This window comes from Panthera uncia, assembly GCF_023721935.1.
Source record: "Panthera uncia isolate 11264 chromosome B3 unlocalized genomic scaffold, Puncia_PCG_1.0 HiC_scaffold_1, whole genome shotgun sequence".
NCBI classification, from domain to species: Eukaryota; Metazoa; Chordata; class Mammalia; order Carnivora; family Felidae; genus Panthera; species Panthera uncia.
In genome coordinates, this window is record NW_026057582.1 from 82,817,202 (window position 1) to 82,840,943 (window position 23,742).

General features: G+C 52.4%; 1 protein-coding gene across 1 annotated transcript; it reads left to right on the top strand.

Moving 5' to 3' along the window:
• Positions 1-1,811: 1,811 nt before the first annotated feature.
• Positions 1,812-14,007, top strand: DISP2 (dispatched RND transporter family member 2). The gene is made up of 8 exons (XM_049613318.1): positions 1,812-1,924; positions 7,171-7,500; positions 7,770-7,799; positions 7,948-8,071; positions 8,335-8,450; positions 8,629-8,756; positions 9,117-9,214; positions 10,747-14,007. The coding sequence occupies exons 1-8, from the start codon at positions 1,812-1,814 to the stop codon at positions 14,005-14,007; spliced, it is 4,200 nt and encodes a 1,399-aa protein (XP_049469275.1).
• Positions 14,008-23,742: the final 9,735 nt, after the last annotated feature.

Genomic DNA, 23,742 nt, shown 5'->3' on the forward strand with positions numbered 1-23,742 from the left:
TGGGGAGTGTGAGTGGGTTGCCCTGCTGACCTGGCATGGAGCCTGAACCAGAATCTCCTCTTTCTAATAAACAGCCTCCCAGAAGCCATGTTTTACTCTTAAAGAGTCTGTCTTCCTTCATATCCAACTTGGTACCCAAGTGGCCTTGTGGCCTCTAGTTATACAAGTGAGCACCCAGCCAGGCACTCTCAGAAGCTTGGTTCCCATGGTGCCCATAGCATATGCTTGTATAAGTCCACCCCTCCTTTCCTTTTCACTCTGGCCCTCTCCCATCAAACAGTCTCAACTGTGTCCTCATCATTTAACCCCATCATATACACTGACCTGGACCTGACGGACCTTCCAAGGTTCCATCTAGATGTTTCACTGTACAGATCAAAACCCCTCAACAGATCCCTACTGTCCAGATGTATTTCTCACCATTCTCTGAAAAGACATTGAATTCTCCAGCCTCCTTAACTTTACCTATTTCACCACCACCACCCCTTCCCACTCCCAGTTCAAGAATACCTTCCCTCTCAGCCAGGTGAAACTCCAGCATCAACATGAAGCCTTCCCTAAAGCCCATTAGGAAGAGAGAGGTCCTCTTTGTACACTGTCCCCTTCTGTGCAGCTTATACCATCACATGGGCCTGACCACACCCTACCCACTTAGCACCAACTTATGATCTGGCTTTTTATATCTCCAGCCAAACTGTAAGCTATTCAAGGCAGGTCCACCACTTCTACATATACCTCTAGATTCTCCCACTCCATCTGCTAGTGACCTATGCCTTGCATAGAGTGGCATTTGCACATAACTTAGGGACATCTATGTTCTAAATGCTGGTAGGTTCTGACTCTCTCCCAAGGCCCATTCCTCAGCCACAGCACCTCCCTGCATATACAGCCAGGCTGCTTGCTGTGAAACACTTTCTGTCCATCCAAATCCCACATCTGGGACTCCCTCCAATCCCCAACTCCCAGACCCCTCACACCACCCATATCTATTATTAGCCCTCTACCCAGGCCTGTCCCAGGCCCATCCCATCATGCCTCCCCTCCCTGACAGTCATTCCCTGATGGTAGAGGCAGCAAGTGTCCTAAAGTGAGTGGCTATTGAGTACCTTCCAGGCCGGAAAGGGGTGATTATAAGAAAAAGAGCTGCGAATTCTCTCTCTTCTCCCTCTTCCCACACCCCACACTCAGCACTTGAATAACAGAAGCCGGGCTCCACGCCTGAGGGGTGCAAACTCAGGTCCAGGTCCAGAGAAACGTGAAGAAAGACCCAACTTGAATAGTGCTAATCCCATTGGGGAGGAGGGGGTGGTTGCTGAGCAAAGCCTAGAGAAATGTGGAACTTAAACCGCCAGACCTCTCAATCCTTCGGCTTCCTGCACAGTGAAGTGCGGGCGTGGAAGCTTCTCCCTCTTTCCGGCTGTAAGAGTGCGTGTCAAGTTGTGAGGCTCTCTGCACGGTGCCTGAAGTCGCGCTTCCTGGTCCCTTACGGGAAGACCGATGTCCCCCTGGGAAACGCCAATGTGCAGACTACAGCCAGACAGCTGGGCCCCTCTAACAGCAGCTCTCAGACTTGGCCTGGGTAGAGGGGCCCACCACTACCAGTCCCGGGGTCTTAAAAGACTGCAAAGCCTCCAGCGCCAGGCCGCCGCGCGGGGAGAAGCCTCTGTCCCCACCCCCGGTGCCGCGCCCATTGGCTGGGCTCTTGTCGGCCCCGCCCACCGATCGGTCCGCCTGGCGCTGACGCATGCGCGGGAGCCCGCCACCGCCGCCGCTTCAGCACCAGCTCCCGGACAGCGGCGCCGCCCACGGGCATGGACGCTGATAGCGGCAGCAGCAGCAGCGGTCCGGCTCCCTGCCCGGGTCCGGATGAGGAGCAGCAGCCCAAGGAGGAACCCTTGGCCCCAGACGGCAGCTCCCCGGACAGGTAGGGCGGACCGCTCCGCAGACCCGGCTCGCAGACCTTCCCAGCACCCCCGCCTCAGGTATCCCTGTAGCCGCCATATGTCTCCCTCATTCATTCCCCAGCCCCTCCCAGAACCCCTTCCACCGCCCCGAGCTACCGGCCCCCTGGCCACGCCCTCATTCTGCCGGGTCAATTTTCTCTCTCCCTGATACCCCCTACTGTCAGTCCCCGTCGCCCTCATTGCCCAATACCTGCCCCACCCACTGTTCCTACCTTACCTCTAAGGCCGGGGGTTCCTCCGCCCCTCCAGCCCTCTGAGCCCCTCCGTCTAGGCCCTGCCCCCGCATCTTCTCAGTAAGCTCCAAGCCCGCAGCCCGCAGTCCGGGTTCTAGCATGTCAGTGTACTCGAAGGTGCGTGTGCAGGGTAGACAGGAGGATCCCCAAGGTGTGTGTCCTGGGGAGAGCAGACACTCGCCGCCACGCCAAGGACTGTCTTTGTACATCACTGTCAGTCTCCAGTCTGCCCTGTATGGCCGGCTGTGCACATGTGGGCTTGAGTGCCCGAGTGTGGCAGCCACCGACAGGCCCTGGAGACGCTAGGGTGGGCAGGCTCTAAGGCTCAGGCCGCGGTCAGTACTATCCCTGAAGGAGCCCTAGGCCGGTGGGACAAGAGGAACACCTTCTCTCTGAGGACCCAGATCTTGGTGCCTCTCCTCCACCTTCCTCCACCATATGTGTGAGGGAACAGCCCAGCCAGGTAGCAATATGGCGCAATTTCTGTGCCCTGCCTGGTCTGCCACCCTCAGAATTCCTCCCCTGACATGATACTGCCTGTCTCTCTCTTGCCTGGACTGAAATAAGAGGTATTATTTGGGGGCAAAAAACAGAGATGGACATATGTCTACACTGCACCAGTTAAAATGTACATTCTGTACCTCAGAGCAAAGGGGAGGCCCCACAAGTGGAGAAAAATGTTCTCTTCCCTCTATTGTCGACACATCAGCCTGGATAGATTTAGCCACCTTTCACTCTGAAAGGCACAGAGCTTTCTTCAAGGAGGTGAAATAGGATGGATGTGTTCCCTGGACCAGGGGGGTACCTGGGACTATGGCCCGACCAAGGAGCTAGGGACGGACATGACAGGAGCAGGACACAGCAGGGCAGGGGCCTGGGACCAGGAGCATCCCTAGAAGGGGCTGGAGAGTCATTTGCTGCCTTGGATATTTCTTTTACCAAGGATAAACCCTATCGAGTCTAATCACTTTCCCTGCACATGAGGATCATTCCTGGGCACAGGAACCACTTGCTCTCCTTCAGCAACTCCCTGGGACCTCTGGCCTCTCTCAGCACTTCCCCAGAGACCCTGGGCACTAATCAGGTGAAGGGACACAGTTCACTTCAAGAAACACAAATATGTTCCTGCTGAGCTAAGGACTACTCTAGGGTTAGATACACAGTGAATAAAACTGCACGTGTGTAAGCACACACAGTCCTTTACTAATGCATTAACTACAGAGCAATTTGAAATAGTTCATTCTCTGTTTCTTTTTTTAATTACCTTTTTATTTTCCTAGTGGCATGAATTGCTCCCTCATCTGTCTAGGCCTGTCTGCGGGATCACATGGATGTCCATATGGCTATGTGTCTGTGGGCCTGGGGGTGCTGTTGATGCACATGTACATTTATCTCTTATGAGTCTTCCATGTGGGGGCTCTGTGTCTGGGGCCCTGTCAGCCAGGCCATGGCTGCTTTAGCCTTGGCCTCTTGATGAAGCCTGTGTCACCACTTTCCATCCCCCTGCCTGCCTGCCCCAGTCACTTGGGTTGCAGGCCAGCCTAGGAAGTTGCTCACCCTCGTCAGAGCGATGGAACTGAGGGGGTAAGAATAAAAGCTGCCTGGGGAGGCAAAGCCTGGGATGTTTAACTTGTATTATCACTAGGTATCCTGGGAACAGAGGGCAGCAGGAGCTGGCAGGAGAAATCTTTTTTTCTCAAAAGAGTGTGGCTCTTCTTCTTGGGAGGGTTGAGTCTGGAATGTGGAGGGTTTCAAATTTTGCCACGCTGACAATGATGGGCACTGTCAAGAAAGATGGGATTTAGAACCAGCTGATCTTAGGTCCTTGGACAGGGATAAGGGGGGTGTAAAAGAAGGGGCTGGGGCCAGGGAGACCCCCGTAGAAGCAAATCAATGGTAGAGGCTGGAATCCCTCCTTGAACAAAGCCAGTTAAAGAACGATGCAGGCTTACGAGCTTTGGCAGACTGGTTAAGGGAGAGTGTTTCCTTTCTCCTCCAGCACCTCCAAAGTGCTTCCCTTCTTGAAGAAAAAACAAAACAAAACAAAACCAGACACTCCAAGTGGAAGGGCCTGGCTCCTAGGAAAAGCCCAGTGCTCAGCGAGTGCTCTAAGGCCATGAGCAGCTGGAAAGGCCCCCTGGCTGCCCCCCCACCACCGACCCTTGGAAGGCAGGCTTTGATGTAAAGAGGGTGACCAGGGAGCACCTGGCTGGCTCAGTCAGTGGAGCATGCAACTCTTATCTTGGAATTGTGAGTTCGAGCCCCACATTGAGTATAGAGGTTACTTTAAAAAATAAAATCTTAAAAAAATAATAATAAATAAAGAGGGACACCAAGACTAATGGGTCATATTCATGCCTTCAGGATTTAACCCAGACCAAAAACAGTGCCCAGCATGTGGTAGGTGCTAAAAAAAAGACCTGCAGGAAACAAAAAACACCTTAAAGAAGTACATGTCCACACTTATGCACATAAACCTGGCCATTTATCCAGCTTTATCCAGCCTCCCTTTGGCCCATGGGGAGGGGTCAATAAGGTCTTTTATCTGCCAGGACGCTGGCTGCTATATCAATTCTATGGGTCATCTGAGGTCTTCTTTTAGAACATCTTTGGTCAAATTCCTATTTTTCTAAAGGTTGAGTTAGTTTAAAAATAAGTATCAGTGATTTTTTAAAGTTTATTTGTTTATTTTTTGGGGGGGAGAGAGAGAGAGAGAAGGAGAGAGCCAGTGGGGGAGGGCAGAGAGAGAGAGGGTCGGGGAGAGAGAGAATCCCAAGCAGGCTCCACACTGTCAGTGCAGAGCCTAATGCAGGCTCAAACCCACGAACTGCGAGATCATGACCCAAGCCGAAGTCAAGAGTCGGACACTTAATGGACTGAGCCACCCAGGTGCCCCAATAAGTATCAGTGATTTAAACCATGAGATCAAATTCTGATGTAGCTTTTAGATAACAAAAAGGAAAGTATTTATAATTATATATGTAATGAGATTCTCAAGGTACGGGAAGTTCTAAAATGGAGATACATTATCCGAGGTGCCTAAAGAGGTCAAACTGTAAATATAAATATACTTCTTAAATTATATGCTTCCTGAAGAACTGAGTGTGGGAAGGGGCAGGAAAGCAAATGTATCTTCCACATGCCAGGCTCCATGGCAGGCACCTCACGTATGTTGTATCAGTTAATTCCCACACCCAACGGAGAGGGGGCATTATCAACATACTCTCACTCAATAGGCAAGGATGCCAGCACTCCAAGAATTGTGTCTTTCCCAAGGCCCCAGAGCTAAAGGATGATGGAGCCAGGAGCCCACTTCAGTGCTCCCCCATTTTGCTCTCAGCATGGGGCTCATCCTTTCCCAGACTGCTATGCCAGCCAGTCATCCTTCTGGGTGGAGGAGGAAGAGCTTACCTATTCTATCCACTTCCTCTACCTGGTCTCTGGGCAGAAGCCAGCCTCCCTGGGCAATGTCTACTTGCCACCATGGCTGGGACTCTGGCATATAACCCCTTCAGCAGTGCAGCAGGCAGGGCCAGAAGCCAGGGTTGGCTCAGCGTAAACGACACAACTACACAAGTTCTGGCCAGCCAGGTGAGTCAGTGAATGGGGAGAGAAGACAGAACTCTGCCAGGGCTTCCCAGTCCGAAGCCCCTCTGGAAACCCTCCATAGCCCTCAGCTACTCTGTTCTGTGGACATCTTCTCTCGTCTTAGGTCTGGCAATCCTGCCACTGGGTGGGACTCCACCTCCCCCTGCACCCAAGGAGTGGGGCTGCGTCCATGCACTGAGAGCTGCTCTCATGAGTAATTTTGAAAGAAGAATCTATTGCCGATTCTTCCTTAACAAGTTCCTTGGGGGTCCCAACTCCCTCTCCCAACTGTGCACACTCTTACAAAGCAAACCTTCTGCCCCATGGCCCAAGGCTGGTGGAAGGGCAGCACTTGCCTCTGCCAAACCTTCCCTGAGGTTTGGCATACCCTAAACCTCACACCCCTATCAAAGCTGGGCCTTCCTCTAGGCTCCTTCAGCCCTCTGACTTCCTCTCTCACAGCACCCAACATGTTGGACTGTTGTCAACATCTCCTGCCTACCATGAGTGCCTAGAGGCCAAAGGCCCTATTCATCCCAGGACCACTATTAGCAGCCTATCTAGTGCTCAGTAGTCATTCAGCAAACATTCCCTGGGCACCTTCTGAGTGCAAGTCACTTTTCAAGGCACGAGGGCTGCAGAGATGAACAAATGCACCAGACCCTGCTCTCCTGGAGTTCACATTCCATTTGCGAGCCAGGCAATAAACATGACAACACTATAAGGTCTGGTTGGGGCAAATGCTGTGAAGAAATATAAAGCAGGGTAAGGGGATAGAGAGCTGACAGGTGATTATTTAGAAAGGGTGGTCAGAGAAGGCTTCTCTAAGAGGGTAATAGTTGAACAGAGACTAAAGAGGGGCTATGAGCCATGCAGTTATCTGGGGGAGGAGCACCCCAAGCTGAAGGAGGAGAAAGTTCACAGGCTTTAAGGTGGAACCAAGATTGCAGCAGGTGCTCAATAAATGTCCGACAAGAGAATGAACAGATGACTGCAGCCGGAAGAGCACAGGACTGCAAGTCAGACCTGGGTTTAAGGCCCAGCGCTTCATGGCTCACTGAACCTATTTTCAAATCTATAAAACACGGAAAGTATCTCCCCTGTAGGGTTTTTGTGAGGAATACAGGACACCATATATGTAAAAGCACAGTGTTCAGCATGTGCCAGGTTCTGCCAATAACGTTTTTTGAGCGTGTGGACAGATGAGTGAATGAGATAGCAGACCCAAGAGGTAGGCTGGGGAGTAGCCTGCACCCTCCTCACCTCTCCCCCAGGACTAGTAATAGAACAACCCCAAGCCCACGGCTCCTTGCCTCCGACTCCTGAACAATGATGGGGCATGGGATGACCCCTGCCCCCATCACCCTTGTCTCCTCTCTCAACAGGTCCCAAAGCAAGGCTGTGGCCCCTGAGGCAAGCCCAGAGAAGAGCTGCTCTCTCCACAGCTGCCCCCTTGAGGAACCTTCCAGTTCTTCAGGACCCCCACCCACGACTTCCACCCTCCAGCCTGGGGGCCCGTCCAGCCCCTTGGCCCCTGCACACTTCACCTATCCCAAGGCACCACAGGAATACCGGGGGGACAGTTCCCTGCCAGGGCTTGGGGACCGGGCAGCTCTATGCTCCCATGGCTCTAGCCTCAGCCCTTCTCCAGCCCCCTCACAGCGAGATGGGGCCTGGAAGCCACCATCTGTGCAGCACCATGTGGTCAGTGTCAGGTAAGGAGGGGTTCAGCAGCCTGCAAGCTGCCACTGGAAGGTGGGGCAAGGCTTAAAAGTGGAGTGAGCCCCTGGGGCTCAGGACTCCTTCATTAGGAGGCAACCCAGGATGTCTCCTGCCTCTGATGGAGGAGGCAGCCTGGATGGAGGAGGAAGTAAGGGTTGGAGCTTGGGAATAGAACAGCCTATATGGGTTAGTACCATCTTCCTCTATCTCCCACCCTGCAAGAGGGCTCTGACAAGCAAGTATCTTTTCTTCTCTTCCACAGGCAGGAACGGGCCTTCCAGATGCCAAAGAGGTAGGCCTGGGCCTTCTCTGGCCCCCTAAGGGTGACTAGGCTGGTGCCAAGTTTGGCCCCACCACCCCTTCTTGTTGACTCCTAAGCTCACCACACCCTGCTGCCTTACCCAACACCAATTCCTGTGGGTTCTCTTCCTCTTTCCCAGCTATTCCCAGCTGATTGCCGAGTGGCCGGTGGCCATGCTGCTGCTGTGTCTGGCTGTCATCCTCCTCTGCACCCTGGCTGGACTGTTGGGGGACCGACTGCCCGACTTCTCCAAGCCCTTGCTGGTAAGAAAGGGCGGGACGGGGAAGGGATAGGGGCCCCAAGGCCTGGCCACCTCGACTCTGTCTGGGGCAGAAAGTTGGACGGCACAGCTGGAGTGGGGTGGCAGTGCACGTTGGGGAAATGGTACAGAGGCGATACTCTCATCCAACAATCCAGACAGGTGGACTGGCCTTTTCTGCTCCAGGGATGCAAAGGGGCAGAGCCAAGAAGGGCCAGACGGAGCACCCCTCCTCCTGCCTGACCTTCTCTGTCCTCCTTCCTGCAGGGTTTTGAGCCTCGAGACACAGACATTGGGCGCAAGCTAGTGGTCTGGAGAGCACTGCAAGCCCTCACAGGCCCCAGGAAGCTGCTTTCTCTTTCCCCAGACTTTGAGCTGAACAGGTAGTAGGTTCCCACCTTTCCACTGTTGAAGCGAATGGGGGAAAGAGAGGGGGCATTGGGTGACCTCCCCAAATGCAGGTCAGAGGGACTTGCTGGGATCCCCTGGGGAGTGGTATCTGGCCTCCTCTGAGCCCCTACCCCTTGATGGTGCCTGGCATAGATTTTCTCTCTACCTCAGCTCAAACCCCCACACCACTCTGAGCCCCACACCCTGGAGCAGTGCCCAGGAGGGCTTGGTCCGGCCTCGAAGGATGGTGGAACCCCTGGAAGACAGAGGGCAGGAGGACTTCTTTTGTGGTCCCCCTGGTAAGCTGCTGCCTAGCCAGTTCTTGCCTTTCATGGTGGTCCCCTTCCTACCTACTAGAACAGGAGGGCTCAGGAGAACAAATGTGGGCAGACAGAAAAGGAAGGAGGTTGGTTGGCCATGTTCAAGTCAAGGAAGTTGGGTTACAGCTGGGAGGCTGAGGCAGGTCTCGGGTACTCCAGCCACAGAGGGTCAAGCTGGGTGGGGGTGGAGCACCGGATCAGGCAGCCTGGCACAGGTTTCAGACTCCTGAGACTCTGAACCTCATATGGCCCTGGGTAAGCGTCTTCCCTCTGGTGGGCCCAGGACCTGATGCCAAAGAGCTGAGCTCTGGAAGGGGCGGGGGGTGGGGTGTGTTGCAGAGAAGAGCTATGCACAGCTGGTGTTCATGTCGACCTCAGCGGGCAGCCTGTGGAACCTGCACGCCATCCATTCCATGTGTCGCATGGAACGGGACCAGGTGAGCAGACTGGGGAGGTGCCAGGGGTTGGGGGGGGTGGGGGTGGGGCAGGGACATCAGGGACCTGATCTCAAGGAAATACAGCTGAGCCAGGACTGCCAGGGTGGACAAGGGAAGAATATTCCCTGCTTAGAAAATTATTCCAACCCTGTTGAGAGGCTCCAGGTCGGGGTGGAGAAAGAAGAGTCAACTTTTTATAAGAGCCAAGACACAGACTATGTGGAGCCTGGGGATTTTCAAAAGGTCCCGAAGAAAAGCTTCAAGAACTGTTGAGGAGGACCCAGCCCAAGGCCCCCAGCCTCCATCAACCCAAGCAGTGCCAATCCAACCATGCCAACTGGAAAGCCATATACCATAACACCTGAAGAAAGATTTGCTGCTAAAAACAGTGTGAACACCACTGAGTAGCCCAAGGCACTCCATACAAGTGAATTCAAAGTACCAAAAGACTCCTTAACATGCGCCCTGGAGTCAGATGCCTAAATTCAAGGCCAGTTCTAATACTCCCTAGCTGTGTGACTGCAGGCATGTTTCTTAACCTCTCAGTGCCTCAGGCTTTGCATACATAAAATGGAGAAAATAATGGTATTTGTCTCATAGGGATGTTGTGACAGTTAAACAAGATAGAATTTGTCATAGTGATTGGCAATAGAAATCTCTTTTTTTTTTAATTTTTTTTCTTTAACATTTATTTATTTTTGAGACAGGGAGAGACAGAGCATGAACGGGAGAGGGTCTGAGAGAGAGGGAGACACAGAATCTGAAACAGGCTCCAGGCTCTGAGCTGTCAGCACAGAGCCCGACGCGGGGCTCGAACCCACGGACCGCGAGATCATGACCTGAGCCGAAGTCGGCCGCCCAACCGACTGAGCCACCCAGGCGCCCCAGAAATCTCTTAATAAATGTTACTGTTGTCACCACGATCTCAGGCCCAAGGCCGTACCATACAGTCAGTTGGTGACAAAATGGGGCCTCTGATTCCCCAGGCCAGTGCCCTCCCAAACTACACCAGCTGTTGTGATGTGTTGTGTCAACAGCAGGGGGGAGAGAAAAGGAGACATGGGGTCTGTAAAAGAAACAGCCCTGGCCCTAAGAGGGTTTAAGCAGACCTGTGGACAAAGGTGGGGGGCTAAGGCTTGGTGCTGACCCTGATCCTGGAATGTTTTGGCCTCACTTTTCCCATCATTTGCTTCCAGTTCCCTGGACCCTTGACCCCTCTGTGGCTGGCACTCCACTGGCACTCCTGGCTCAGGCAGTGAAGAGCTGGGGTGTGTGACCTGCAGGGGTCCTCAGGGCAGGACCTCTCAGGCTGAGGCCTCGGGCAGCATCCCTGAGGCTCCTCTTTGATGGAGTCAAGATGTAGTCCGGAGCCAAGTGCAGCTCTGAGACAAGCCACTTCTACTGGGCTGGGGAGATACCTCTCTGCCTCTGCCCTATAGCCTGAAAGGAGGTGAGGGGGCCTTGGATAGGGCTGGGGAAACCTGGGCCCCTGCGTTGCTCCTGAGCTCTCTCCCGCTGTGTGTGCTGTACAGATCCGCTCCCATACCCGCTTTGGGGCTCTGTGCCAGCGAACGGAAGCCAACAAGTGCTGTCCCAGCTGGTCCCTGGGCAACTATGTGGCCGTGCTCTCCAACCGCTCCTCCTGCCTGGACACGACCCAAGCGGATGCAGCCCGAACACTGGCCCTTCTGCGGGCCTGTGCCATCTACTACCACCGCGGTGCCCTGGTGCCCTCTTGTCTGGGCCCCGGGCAGGACAAGCCCCCGCACTGCGCCCAGGTTCCCACCAAGTGCTCTCGGAGCAGTGCCGTCTACCAACTCCTCCACTTTCTGCTGGACAGGGACTTCCTGAGCCCCCAGACTGCTGACTACCAGGTGCCCTCCCTCAAGTACAGCCTGCTCTTCCTGCCCACTCCAAAGGGTGCCTCTATGATGGGCATCTACCTGGACCGCCTAGCCACCCCCTGGGGGCTCTCTGACAACTACACATCCATCACTGGCATGGACCTGGGCCTCAAGCAGGAGCTGCTGAGGCACTACCTGGTCCAGGACACAGTGTATCCCTTGCTGGCCCTGGCTGCCATCTTCCTCAGCATCGCCCTCTACTTGCGCTCCCTCTTCCTCACACTCATGGTGCTGCTGGGGGTGCTGGGCTCCCTACTGGTTGCCTTCTTTCTTTACCGTGTGGCCTTCCGCATGGCCTACTTTCCCTTCGTCAATCTGGCAGCCTTCGTCCTGCTCAGCAGCGTCTGCGCCAACCACACCCTCATCTTCTTCGACCTGTGGCGCCTCAGCAAGAGCCAGCTGCCCTCTGGGGGGCTGGCACAGCGCGTGGGCCGCACCATGCACCATTTCGGCTACCTGCTGCTGGTCTCGGGCCTCACCACGGCCGCGGCCTTTTATGCCAGCTACCTGAGCCGTCTGCCGGCCGTACGCTGCTTCGCCCTCTACATGGGCACGTCCGTGCTGGCGCACCTGGCGCTCACGCTGGCCTGGCTGCCCTCCGCCGCCGTGCTCCACGAGCGCTACCTGGCCCGCGGCTGTGCGTCCCGGGCGCAGGGCCCGTGGGGCGGCAGTGCGCCCCGGCGGCTGGCGCTGGCGCTGCACCGGCGGCTCCGCGGCCTTCGGAGGGCGGCGGCCAGCACCTCGCGCCTGCTCTTCCAGCGCCTGCTGCCCTGTGGGGTCATCAAGTTCCGCTACATCTGGATCTGCTGGTTCGCCGCGCTGGCGGCAGGGGGCGCCTACATCGCCGGCGTTAGCCCCCGTCTGCGGCTGCCCACTCTGCCGCCGCCCCGCGGCCAGGTCTTCCGGCCTAGCCACCCCTTCGAGCGCTTCGACGCGGAGTACCGCCAGCAGTTCCTGTTTGAGCGGCTGCCTCAGGGCGAGGGCGGCCACATGCCTGTGGTTTTGGTGTGGGGCATCCTGCCCGTGGACACTGGCGACCCGCTGGACCCTCGCAGCAACAGCTCACTGGTGAGTGACCCTGCCTTCTCTGCCAGCGGTCCCGAGGCCCAGCGCTGGCTGCTGGCACTCTGCCACGAAGCTCGGAATCAGAGCTTCTTTGGTGTCCAGCCCGAGGGCTGGCCCACGCTGTGCTTCATGGAGGCCCTCCAGCGCTGGGTGGAGAGTCCTGCTTGTGCCCGCCTGGGGCCTGGCCTCTGCTGTGGCCACTCAGGCTTCCCTTGGGCACCCCAGCTTTTCCTGCACTGCCTCAAGATGATGGCTCTGGAGCAAGGCCCCAACAGCACCCGTGACCTAGGACCCCGCTTCAATAGCCAGGGCGGCTTGGCTGCCCTGGTTCTGCAGTTCCAGACTAACTTCCAGTACAGTACAGATTACAGCCAAGCACACCACTTCTATGCTGAAGTCAGCCACTGGCTGGCAGGGGAGCTGGGCAGAGCACCTCCCGGCCTCCACCGGGGTTGGTTTACCAGCCATCTGGAGCTGTACAGCCTGCAACACAGCCTGAGCACAGAACCTGCTGTGGTGCTGGGCCTGGCTCTGGCGCTGGCGTTTGCCACACTGCTGCTGGGCACCTGGAACGTTCCGCTTAGCCTGTTCTCCGTGGCAGCGGTGGCAGGCACCGTACTGCTCACCGTGGGGCTCCTGGTTCTACTCGAGTGGCAGCTCAACACTGCCGAAGCCCTCTTTCTCTCTGCTTCCGTGGGCCTCTCAGTAGACTTCACTGTCAACTACTGCATCTCCTATCACCTGTGCCCACACCCCGACCGCCTGAGCCGCGTGGCCTTCTCGCTGCGCCAGACCAGCTGTGCCACAGCTGTGGGGGCCGCGGCCCTGTTTGCGGCCGGTGTGCTCATGCTGCCTGCCACGGTGCTGCTCTATCGCAAGCTGGGCATTGTCCTCATGATGGTCAAGTGCGTCAGCTGTGGCTTTGCCAGCTTCTTCTTCCAATCTCTGTGCTGTTTCTTTGGACCAGAGAAGAACTGTGGGCAGATCCTCTGGCCTTGTGCCCACCTGCCATGGGATGCTGGGAATGGGGAGCCTAGTGGGGAAAAGGCAGGCCGCCCAAGATCAGGGCCAGTGGGAAAGGCACCCGGATCCTGCTCGGAACAATACGAGCTACAGCCCCTGGCACGGCGCCGGAGTCCCAGCTTTGACACCAGCACAGCCACTAGCAAACTGTCCCACCGGCCCTCGGTGCTCTCTGAGGATCTACAGCTGCATGATGGCCCCTGCTGCCCCCGGCCCCCACCGGCCCCTGCCTCCCCAAGAGAGCTGTTCTTGGACCACCAGGCAGTCTTCAGCCAGTGCCCGGCCCTGCAGACCTCCTCCCCCTATAAGCAGGCTGGCCCCAGCCCCAAAACCCAAGCCAGGCAGGACTCCCAAGGGCAGAAGGCTGAGCCCGTGCAGGCCTCACCAGAAGCCTCGGCCCACCCTCCCAAGCCCAAGGCCATGGAGCCTCCTGATTGCCTCTGCTCCTCAGCTAGCACCCTGGAGGGGCTCAGCGTCTCTGACGAGACCTGCCTAAGCACCTCCGAGCCCAGTGCCCGAGTGCCAGATTCTGTGGGTGCCTCCCCAGAGGACCTGGACGAAACAGAGCAAACGGTACCTGAGCGGGGCCAGCTGAATGAGAAGCGAGACACCCTATGGCTGGCACTGAGGGAGACCGTGTATGATCCGTCGCTGCCTGCCTCCCACCAGAGCAGCTCCTCCTGGAAGGGCCGTGGGGCACCAGGGGATGGCAGCCCTGTGGTGCTGCCCAACAGCCAGCCAGATCTGCCAGATGTTTGGCTACGCAGGCCCAGCACCCACACTTCAGGCTACAGTAGCTGAGGGAGGCCCAGGAAGGCAGGACTGGGGCACAGAGCCTGTCAGAGGTGACAGGAAGGGGGCAGCCCCAGACTGGAGCCTGATAGTGTCTGCCCGCATCAGCATGGAGAGGTCTCACCCTCCAGCTGTGGATTTTAAACCCTGCCAGATGTTTCAGCCTTGGTCCAGACTGCTACTTACTCCCCACATCTGGAGGATTCAGTGGAGAGGGTCTTTGGAGAGAAATGTCAAGCTCTCCTTGTAACTTGCTGAGGTCTCATTTGTCCCCATATGCCAACCAGGACCTCTGGAAGGGGGAGGGCCAGATGTGTAGCTCCAGGTATCAGGGCAAGGCTGACCCAGCCCCCAAGCCAAGTGGGACGAAGGGACTCAGTCCGTGGAATCCTGCCAGGGCACCTCACCAACCAGAAGAGCCCTAGGGAGCCTCAGCAGCCTCCAGGGCCTCACACCTTTCAGGGGCTCTTCAGCAGGACACTTCCTTCTCTTTGGAGAGCTTCTCTGGGCCGGAATTAAGCGACTCTTTCCTGAACAACCCTACCCCCTCACACTCCCCGGGCTGACCAGATATTTGCCAGGGCCTGGCAGAGACGGCTGCTGGGAATGAAGCAGGAGGAGGAGGGCTGGTCAGCCTCAGAGTGTCTCTCAGTTACAGGACGGTCCCTCGTGAGGAGCTGCTCTGGTACACGAAGCGTGCTCTCCCCTGTGAACAAACAATAAGAATCCTTTACATCCTGCATCTCTTAGTTTACAGAACACTTGCACACCCACTTTCTCCTTAGTCTCACCATGTCACTATGGGGAAGCCTGTGGTTAGCCAGGTCCTTCTGCCCCCGATTTATAGGTAAAGTCATTGAGAGTAAGTAAGCTTAAGCGATTGACCCACAGTCACAGAACTAGTACAGGGGGAAGCAACTTCCCTGGCTCACTCCCCCCTGAAAACTTCCACTCTCCTGGCTCCCTGCCCCAGGGACATTGGCTTGTGGCTAACTTGACCCTTCACCTCTAGCACCCTCTTACAACCTGCCTTCACAGGTGTCTCTAAGTGCAACACTCCCTTCCTTCCTCTCTTTAGACCTCTGTCTCCAGAGAGAGCTATACTCTGAGCTGGCTGCAAGTTGCTCCGCATCTGCCCAGTGCTTCCCTTCAGATCCACTGAGAACCTATCGGCTATGGGGCATCCTGGCTGATCTGCTTCCCAGGTTCAGGGGCATGCTTCTTCCATGGCCACAGTGTATGGAGAGCCCCTGTCAGGAGAGGCACTGAGAGTAGTAGAGGTTGAACGGAATTCAGTTAAGGCAGGACCCCAGGCCTGCCCCCTTTTGGGAGTGCGTGAGTCTAAAGCTATTCCCCACGTCAGGGTCCCCAGCTTCCTAAGGACATGTCGTTCTGGGGGTTCTCAGCAGACCAAAAGCTGACTCCTCCTCCCCAAAGCAGAGTCTCTCCGCAAGGTTTTTGAGCCCACGTGAGAGCGATGGCACTTGGAGCACATTTACTTGAACACCTACTCTCCTACGGTACTTCGGGGAGACGGAGGCATGGAAGGAAAATCGAACATCTGCCCTCAAGGAGCCCGCCCTCTAGCTGGGGAAACAGCTCACATAGACACACAGGAGCGATGGGTCACTGACAGCACCATGCAGGGCATGCTGAGGGCCAAATGCCTGTCACCATTAGTATCACTGGAGGTCAAGTACCCAGGACTGGGTAACCAGGAAGGCTTCCAGGAGGGAAACAACTCAAGCTGGGCTTCAGAAGTGCAAGTATCTCAGACTGGAAGGGACCTTAATGATCATTTATTCCAGCAGTTTTCTTTTCTTTTGTTTTTTTTTTTTTAAGTTTATTTATTTTTGAAAGAGAGAGAACACAAGGGGGGAGGGACAGAGAGAGAGGGAGACACAGAATCTGAAGCAGGCTCCAGGCTCTGAGCTGTCCGCACAGAGCCCCACGCAGGGCTCGAATCCACAGACTGCAAGACTGTGACCTGAGCTGAAGTCGGTCGCTTAACCGACTGAGCCTCCCAGGCGCCCTAATTCCAACAGTTTTCAAGCTCTGTAGCCTCAGGACCCTTTCTTCAAAGAATCCTTGTGTGAAAACACAGCATATAAAACATAACAAGCAGTGACTCTAGTGGGTTCTGGGTGGGGTATACAGAGCCAGCTGAGCTCCCCTTTTTACTGTGCCTCTCAGACAGGCCCTGGGGAACCCCTCAAGTTCCTGGCAGCTCCACAGAATGTAGCATGAAAACCACTGATCCAGGCCATCTTACAGATGAGTATCACAGACAGGAAGGGACTTTTCTAGGGCCAAACAGTCTGTGACCACGCTGGAGGCAAATCAAAGGGCATTTTTGGTTTTGTGTTTTCTTTATATCGTTGAGAACTACCTCCCACCCCAAGTAGCCCAGAAGGGGAGCAGGAACCCGAATGACAACAGGAGTTGTGGAAGAGAGAGAAGACCGTGGGCAGGAATTACGGGATATGTCGGCTCCTTTGCAAAATAAGAAAATCAAATCCACTTGACCCCTGACATCAGGAGGAGGAGGAGGCAGTGACTAGGACCTAACTTGGACCCGTCCCCCCGGGAGGTCTGCTGGGACCACTCTGTCTTCATGTCCAAGTGAAATTCCACCTGTCTGGCCTGTGGCTGTTCATCAGGGTCTTGGCTTCTCTACACCATGGACGTGTCCTCCTGTTGCCACACATCCAGGCCGAGAGAGCCCTGGTCTCATCTGGCACAATCAGCCAGGGGGAGGACAAGGTGAGCCCTTCCTCCTGAGCATAAGCAGAAGTCTGGCCTTGATTCAAAAGAGAGACCAGCATTTTAGTTGCTTCTGAGCAGCTCACCAAGGCTCTTCTGCCCTGTATTGTGGGAGGGCAGCAGGGATCCAGACCAAAAGAACCTGTTCCCCCACACCCTCTCTTGTGTCTTGCAAGAAGAGACATGGTGTCTAGGACTGGAGCTTCAAAGCTTTTTCTGACTCCGTTAGAATACGGAGGGGTGGGTGGGGCAGGCATCGAGGATTTGGGCACACCTGAGGACCCTACTCGGGGATTTCTGGGTCCCATTCTTGCAGGCCACAGCCACAAAACCCTACAGGAAGGCAGACAAGCCAGAGTAGTTAAGGTACCAACTGGATCTGTTCTTTCTACCGCCGGGCCCAAAAGACTGGAAGAACCCAGTGGTGACCTAAAACATCACCTTACACCTAGAGGGACCCATACCAACAGCAGGCAATCCACATTAGTGAGTAACCCAGCTTGCCTCTCCAGCCCCAACTGTGGAAAGCAAGATGTAAAGCATTTCCAATTTCCTTTGAGTTTCAGCAGACCTATTCACTTTATTAATATTATCAGTGGTTATAATGAGTATATGGCTTAGAAGCATGCTGTGAAGCAGAGGAAAACCAGTTAAAGCATTTATGTTTGCTCTGAAAAATTCAAGAAACGGTTTCTTAACACGGAGACACTCTAAAATAGAACTACGTTGATACCCATTTGGGATTTAAGGTCATTTCTCCTATTTGTGCTACAGATCCTTGAACTCACACTCAGAGTATGAGTATGCGTGCTGTATGTTTTTAAAATGTAACTTGGTATACTTTGTTACTATGGAAAAACCCATCCTTCCATGGCTCTGGTGCTTTGTTGACAATGTTAGAGATTGATCTGACCGGCAGAATCTTAGATTTTACTGGCACATGGCATAACTGATACCATGATATTTAGGCAATATCCCAACTTGAGCCCGATTCTGAAAGAGACATCTCACAAGAGATTTATAAGCCAAACTTCCTCAGCCCCCTCTAACTCGTTCCTTTCTTCTCCCAGTGCATGAAAGGGCTGGGAGGGGTCTCGGGAAAGAAGATTCATTTGGTTTACAACCTTCACCCGTTTGTCCAGAGAGTTTCTGATCTTTCCTTCCATGGTGGCCTTATCTCAGCCCTTGATAATACACGCAGGCAACAACAAGCTCTCTGACACCCATGCCATCCATCAAGATTTCATTTACTTGGGGAGAAAAAAGCAGGCATTCCTCACCCTTTCTACCCACACCCTTGTTCCCAGGGAAGACTATACCTCAAGGTCTGTAGGTGTTTATGCTTAGGAGAAGAAATTGTAACTCAGTTCAGTGGAAAGATGAGAAACAAAAGAAAGCCACCATGTGCTATGTGAATGGTTGGTTGTCCTAAAGCCACTCTGTGCTGAAAAGCCCTGGAAGGACCTTAAAGTTATACTCATTATCAGGTCTCTGTGTGATTATTCACATTATACCTCAACATAGGAAAAAGATCAGGATTTTACCAGATTCACAAATATCTAATAAGAGCTTCAGTACTGCTAAAGAAAATCATGCAGCTGGGCAGATTGGTGTAGATTTGAACTCGTGACCACCAGACTTCACTGGACCCTCAGCTCTGCCTACCTTGTTTCCATTCTAGTTACTGGTTTCCATTCTTTGTAATGACCATTTAACACTTTCTCTTGCTTCCTCCAACATCTGAGACAGAGAATTCTGGAGATCTGCAAAGGACCCCCTCGAGTATTCAGCATAGCACTACTCATTGTGTAAATGTGAGGAAACTACTTGAGACTAAGGAAAGAACCATTCAAAATGATTAGAGGGAACAGCAGCCAATAGTCATAGAGGACTGGAATAGTGCCTGTTCCCATCAGCCAGACTTGAAAACATCGTAATTTATGGAGCATTGGTTGGAGTTCTCAGAAGGGTCTTGCCTCAATAGTGGGGATTCAATTAGCCCTAGTTTATTTATTTTTTTATTAGCCCTAGTTTAAACACTGCTCACCCCATCTAATAATTGTTTCCCATCTAATAAATTTTAAAGCAAGACCTGAAGGGATGAAACTGTTTCTAAGTAATGTAACTGTATCCCAAAACAAACATCAAGAATATTCACATGAATACAAAAATAACCAGCCACCAAAACCAAAATTTACAGTGTGTGAGGCCTAATAAAAAAAAATTACTTATCACGCGAAGAAGCAGAAAAATATGACCCATAGTGAGGAGGAAAATCAATTGACACTGACCTAGAACTAACATCTATGTGAAAATCAGCAAAGACATTGTTATAGTTGTATTCCCTTTATTCATATAACTACGTAGAGACTTGGAATATGTTTTTAAAAATATACAAATTGAACTTCCACAGCTGTCTGAGATGAAAAAAATCACTGGATGGAATTAACAATAGTTTAGACACTGCAGAAAGAAGACTGGTGAACTTGAAGACATGGCAATAGTAATTGTCCAAAATGAAACACCAAAAGGAAAGATTTGTAGAAATGAACAAAGAGCAGGGGCACCTGGGTGGCTCAGTCAGTGAAGCATCCAACTCTTGATCTCACCTCAGGTCTTGATCCCAGGGTCATGAGTTCAAGCCCTGCACTGGGCTCTGTGCTGGGCGTGAAGCCTACTATTAAAAAAAAGAAAAAAAGAAATTAATAAAGAGCTACAAGGCATGTAATAGGAAGAAAGTTGGTCCTTTACAAATATCTAAAATTATGAAAAAATGTAGGCGTCAACTAAAAATGGGTGAGAGGGCACATTGGTTTTTGTTTTTGTTTTTGTTTTAATTATTTGTGGAGGTGGGTGAACAACAACAAAAAAGATTTTGAAAGTGCTGCTCCAGATTCCATCTTCCTTCCCCTTTTCTGTATGACTTTTCTCCTTTGATCATCCCCTCTCCCTCTGAAGCATCCTTCTCTTCCTGCCAGCCTGCTTGTTCCCATGGGCACATGTATCCACTAGTAGCTGCATCTTTGAAAAAACCCTTCCTTGACCCCCACAACCCACCTCCAGTTATTGCCCAATTGCTCTACTCCATTCACAGATTCTTTAATGTCTACACCTGCCATCCCTGCTTCCTCATCTCTCATGTACCCCTTAACCCACCTTGATGTGGCTTCGCTCAGATCTACCTCTCCACCAGAGTTCCTTTTGCTATACTTGCCAATGACTTCTTTACCAGTTATTCTCCATAGTTTGCCACTCCCTCCTTCGGCAGTTTAAGACTTCCTCCTCCTGGCTTCTAAAACACCACCCTCTTTTTGTTGTCTTGTCACCTCTGTGGCACCTCTTTATCAGGTTTCTTGGTTGGCACCTTATCATTGCCACTTCTAAATGCTGCTATCCCTATCCTTGGCCCTAAGGCTGTCTGTATACTCCTTCCCTTGGAGATCCCATTCAGCTTTTATTTTATTTTTTTAAATGTTTATTTATTTTTAAGAGACAGAGCGTGAGCGAGGGAGGGGCAGGGAGAGAGGGAGACACAGAATCTGAAGCAGGTTCCAGGCTCCAAGCTGTCAGCACAGAACCTGACTCGGGGTCAAACTCATGATCCTCCAGATAGTGACCTGACTGAAGTCAGACACTCAACCAACTGAGCCACCCAGGCACCCCCCTGGCTTCCCCCCTCCCCAAATATATCCATAAACCCATGACTCCTAAGAGTCTATCTCCAAGCCAGACTCTCCTCTGGGCTGAAAGCCTATTTCAAACTGCCTACTTGACAACTCCACTTGAGTGTCTGAGAGGCATTTCAAGTTTACCTTGTTCAAAAAAGCTCTCAATCTCCCAGGAACACAAAATAGTGACTCTATCCACAGTTATTCAAGCCTGGGAGTTATCCTTAAGATCTCCCTCTCCCCTGCCCCTCCTTCTCCCGTATCCAGTCCAACACGGAGTCCTGAAATCCTACCCTCCAAAAGCTGTCTTAAATGTGTCTGCTTCTTTTCCATCACTGTGGTGTCTGAATGGGGTCTCTGATTGGATGGGGGCCCCCAAATGTGGGGCCAGTGGCATGGGCAGTGAAAGTGATGAAGTTTAGGGTGATGGGGGGTTCGTGGGGTCCAGAGCCGTTGGCCAAGAAAGAGTTCTGGAAGATGTCTTTGGTGCAAAAAGGTGATTTTATTAAGGCACAGGACAGGACCCGTGGGCAGGAAGAGCTGCACTGGGGTCCTGACGGGTCACTCACTATATACCCTCAGGTCAGGATTAGAGTAAGTATCTAAGGAATTTTGGAAGCAAGGTTTCCAGCACCTTGAAGGACTAGCTGTTGCTAGGGAAATGCCATTTATTACCATTTAATAAAACCTCAGTCATGAGACCCTTCTGATGTATATCAGGGGGCCATGAGCTTGGAGTATGATTGCCAGCGTATATCTTGGGGCGTTGAGATAAAGGAAGTCGACTTACAGGGTCCTCTAGGTTGGGATAATGTTAAGCTAAGGTTCTCTTTGTTCCCAGCAAAGTGTCATCCTTGAGGCAGCTGAGCTCCTAGAGGGAGGTCACTCTGCCGATTTCAAGGACTTGACAGTGGGCTGTAGGCAGTAAGGGAATTTAATTTTTCATTTGCCTCAGTTTCCCACCTTACCATGGCAAGCACTTAAGCCCCTTTCCTTTGTTCTTGGGTAGCTGGGACTGTCCAAGGAACATCACACATATTCCACCTGGGGGGCAGGTGTGCTGGCCTGTATTTTACCCTCAACCTACCTCATGCTCCCTCATCAAAAGGATTCACCTGAGGCAGAACGAAGGCGATAGAAGGTGATGGAATACACCGCAAAGGAGCAGTGGGCAGGACAGCAGAGGGGCTGTCTGAAACAAGGCAGTGGGTGGGGGCTGTTTTTAAAGGCAGAAGGTGAGGAGGTGTATGGACTATGGAATTTTCCCTGCTTTGGTAACCGTGCCTAGTTGTAAGCAGCCCGTTGGGTAGTTAGGGCCTATGGATATTTTGAGGTGGGTGGCCTGACGGGCTGGTCAGGTGGTTGCTCTGGGCCCTTTCCACATTCTGTCTCTCAAGGCTGTTTGCCTAGAAGCGGTCTCTACAATCCTCACCGCTACCACCAGCCTTGCGGCCAGGCCACCATCATCTCTCATTTGAATGATTACAGTAGCCTCCCAGCCATCTCCCTAGTTTTGCCCTTGCCCCCCTTCAATCCATTCTCCATGAACTAGCCAGAGTGAGCTTTTTTTTTTTTAATTTTTTTTTTAACGTTTATTTATTTTTGAGACAGAGAGAGACAGAGCATGAACGGGGGAGGGGCAGAGAGAGAGGGAGACACAGAATCGGAAGCAGGCTCCAGGCTCTGAGCCATCAGCCCAGAGCCTGACGCAGGGCTCGAACTCACGGACCGCGAGATCGTGACCTGAGCTGAAGTCGGACGCTTAACCGACTGAGCCACCCAGGTGCCCCCAGAGTGAGCTTTTTAAAATATAAATTGAATAACACTCTACTGCTCTAATATTTCAATGACTTCCCATTACTCTTAAGGATCAAATCTAATCTCTTTACCTTTGGCCTGTAAAGCTTGCTATTTGGCTACTTATCTCTCCGGCTTTATCTGTACCACTTTCCTCCTCTGTGTCAGCCTTGCTTGCTCAATCCTGCTTTGGGACTTTGCATTTGTCCTCCCTTCTACCGACCCCACATTGTTCATCAGATTAACTCCCACTCATCTTTCATTAATCAAACATAAGTGTTTTCCCTCACTATTCGATTTCAATTGGGTTTCCCAGGCTTTTGCTGCCATAGCAGTGTAGAAAATGTTGAGGTTCGGAGCCAATGGCCAAGAAAGAATTCTTGAGACATCTTCAGTGCAAAAAGGTGGTTTTATTACAGCACAGGGACAGGACTTGTGGGCAGAAAGAGCTGCACTGAGATTGTGAGGCGTGGCCGATGATACACTTTCAAGTTGGGAGGGGTTAGGAATAGCACAAGCCTCCAAGGTATTTTGAAAACCTTGAAGGTTTCCAGGATCCTGAGGCTAGGAAAAGTTAATTTATTACTGTTTAGTAAAATCTCAGCCATAAGACCCTTCAGATGTATATCAGTGGGTCATATTCTTGGAGGATGATTGCTAACATACATTTGGGGGGGGGTAGAGATAAAAGAAGTTTCCAAAGGAATTTTTATATGTTAGAGTAGACGTACAGGATCCTGGAGGTTGGGTAATGTTAAGCTAAGATTGTCTTTTGCCCTTAGCAAAGTGTCATCAAAGCAGCTGAGTTCCTAGAGAAATGTCACTCTGCCTATTTCAAGAACTTGTCAATGGGCTATCGGCAGTGAGGAAATTTAACTTTTCATTTGCCTTTGTTTCCCACATCAATTGTACATTGTGCTTTTCCTTCATAGTTTTACTACAGTTGGTAAATATGTATTTATTTGGTTTTCTTCCCCCCACTTAATTGAGGTGTAACTAGTATTTGTGTGATTATTTGTTTATCATTTTCTATATTGTAAACTCCAGGAGGGCAGAGCCAGTCAGTCTGGGTATTTGTTGCCCCAACCCCATCTATCCTGTTAGAAGAACGGTCTGGCACACAGCAAATGTTCAATAAATATTTATTGAGCGAAATGAATGAGTGCTTTAAGAGCTTGAGTACCCTCCCCTATTCTCTAGGAGTAGCTCTGAATCTCTTCTTAAAATCTGGGTAAGTGTTGGGGTACCTGCCTGGTCCAGTTGGTAGAGAATATGGCTCTTGATCTCAGGGTCATGAGTTCAAGCCCCAGGTTGGGTGTAGAGCTTACTTTTTTTAAAAACGGGCGGGGAATCTCCATGTGTTATTAAAGTTAGGACTGAGGGCAAGTGCCTGAGGTATTTCTGTCCACAGATCCTCTTTAAACGTCAGCTACCACTCACCACTCTCTGCCTATCCAAATGCTCTGCGCTGTCCCAATCAGCATGCAATCTCCCTAACAATCATGGACCAAATAAA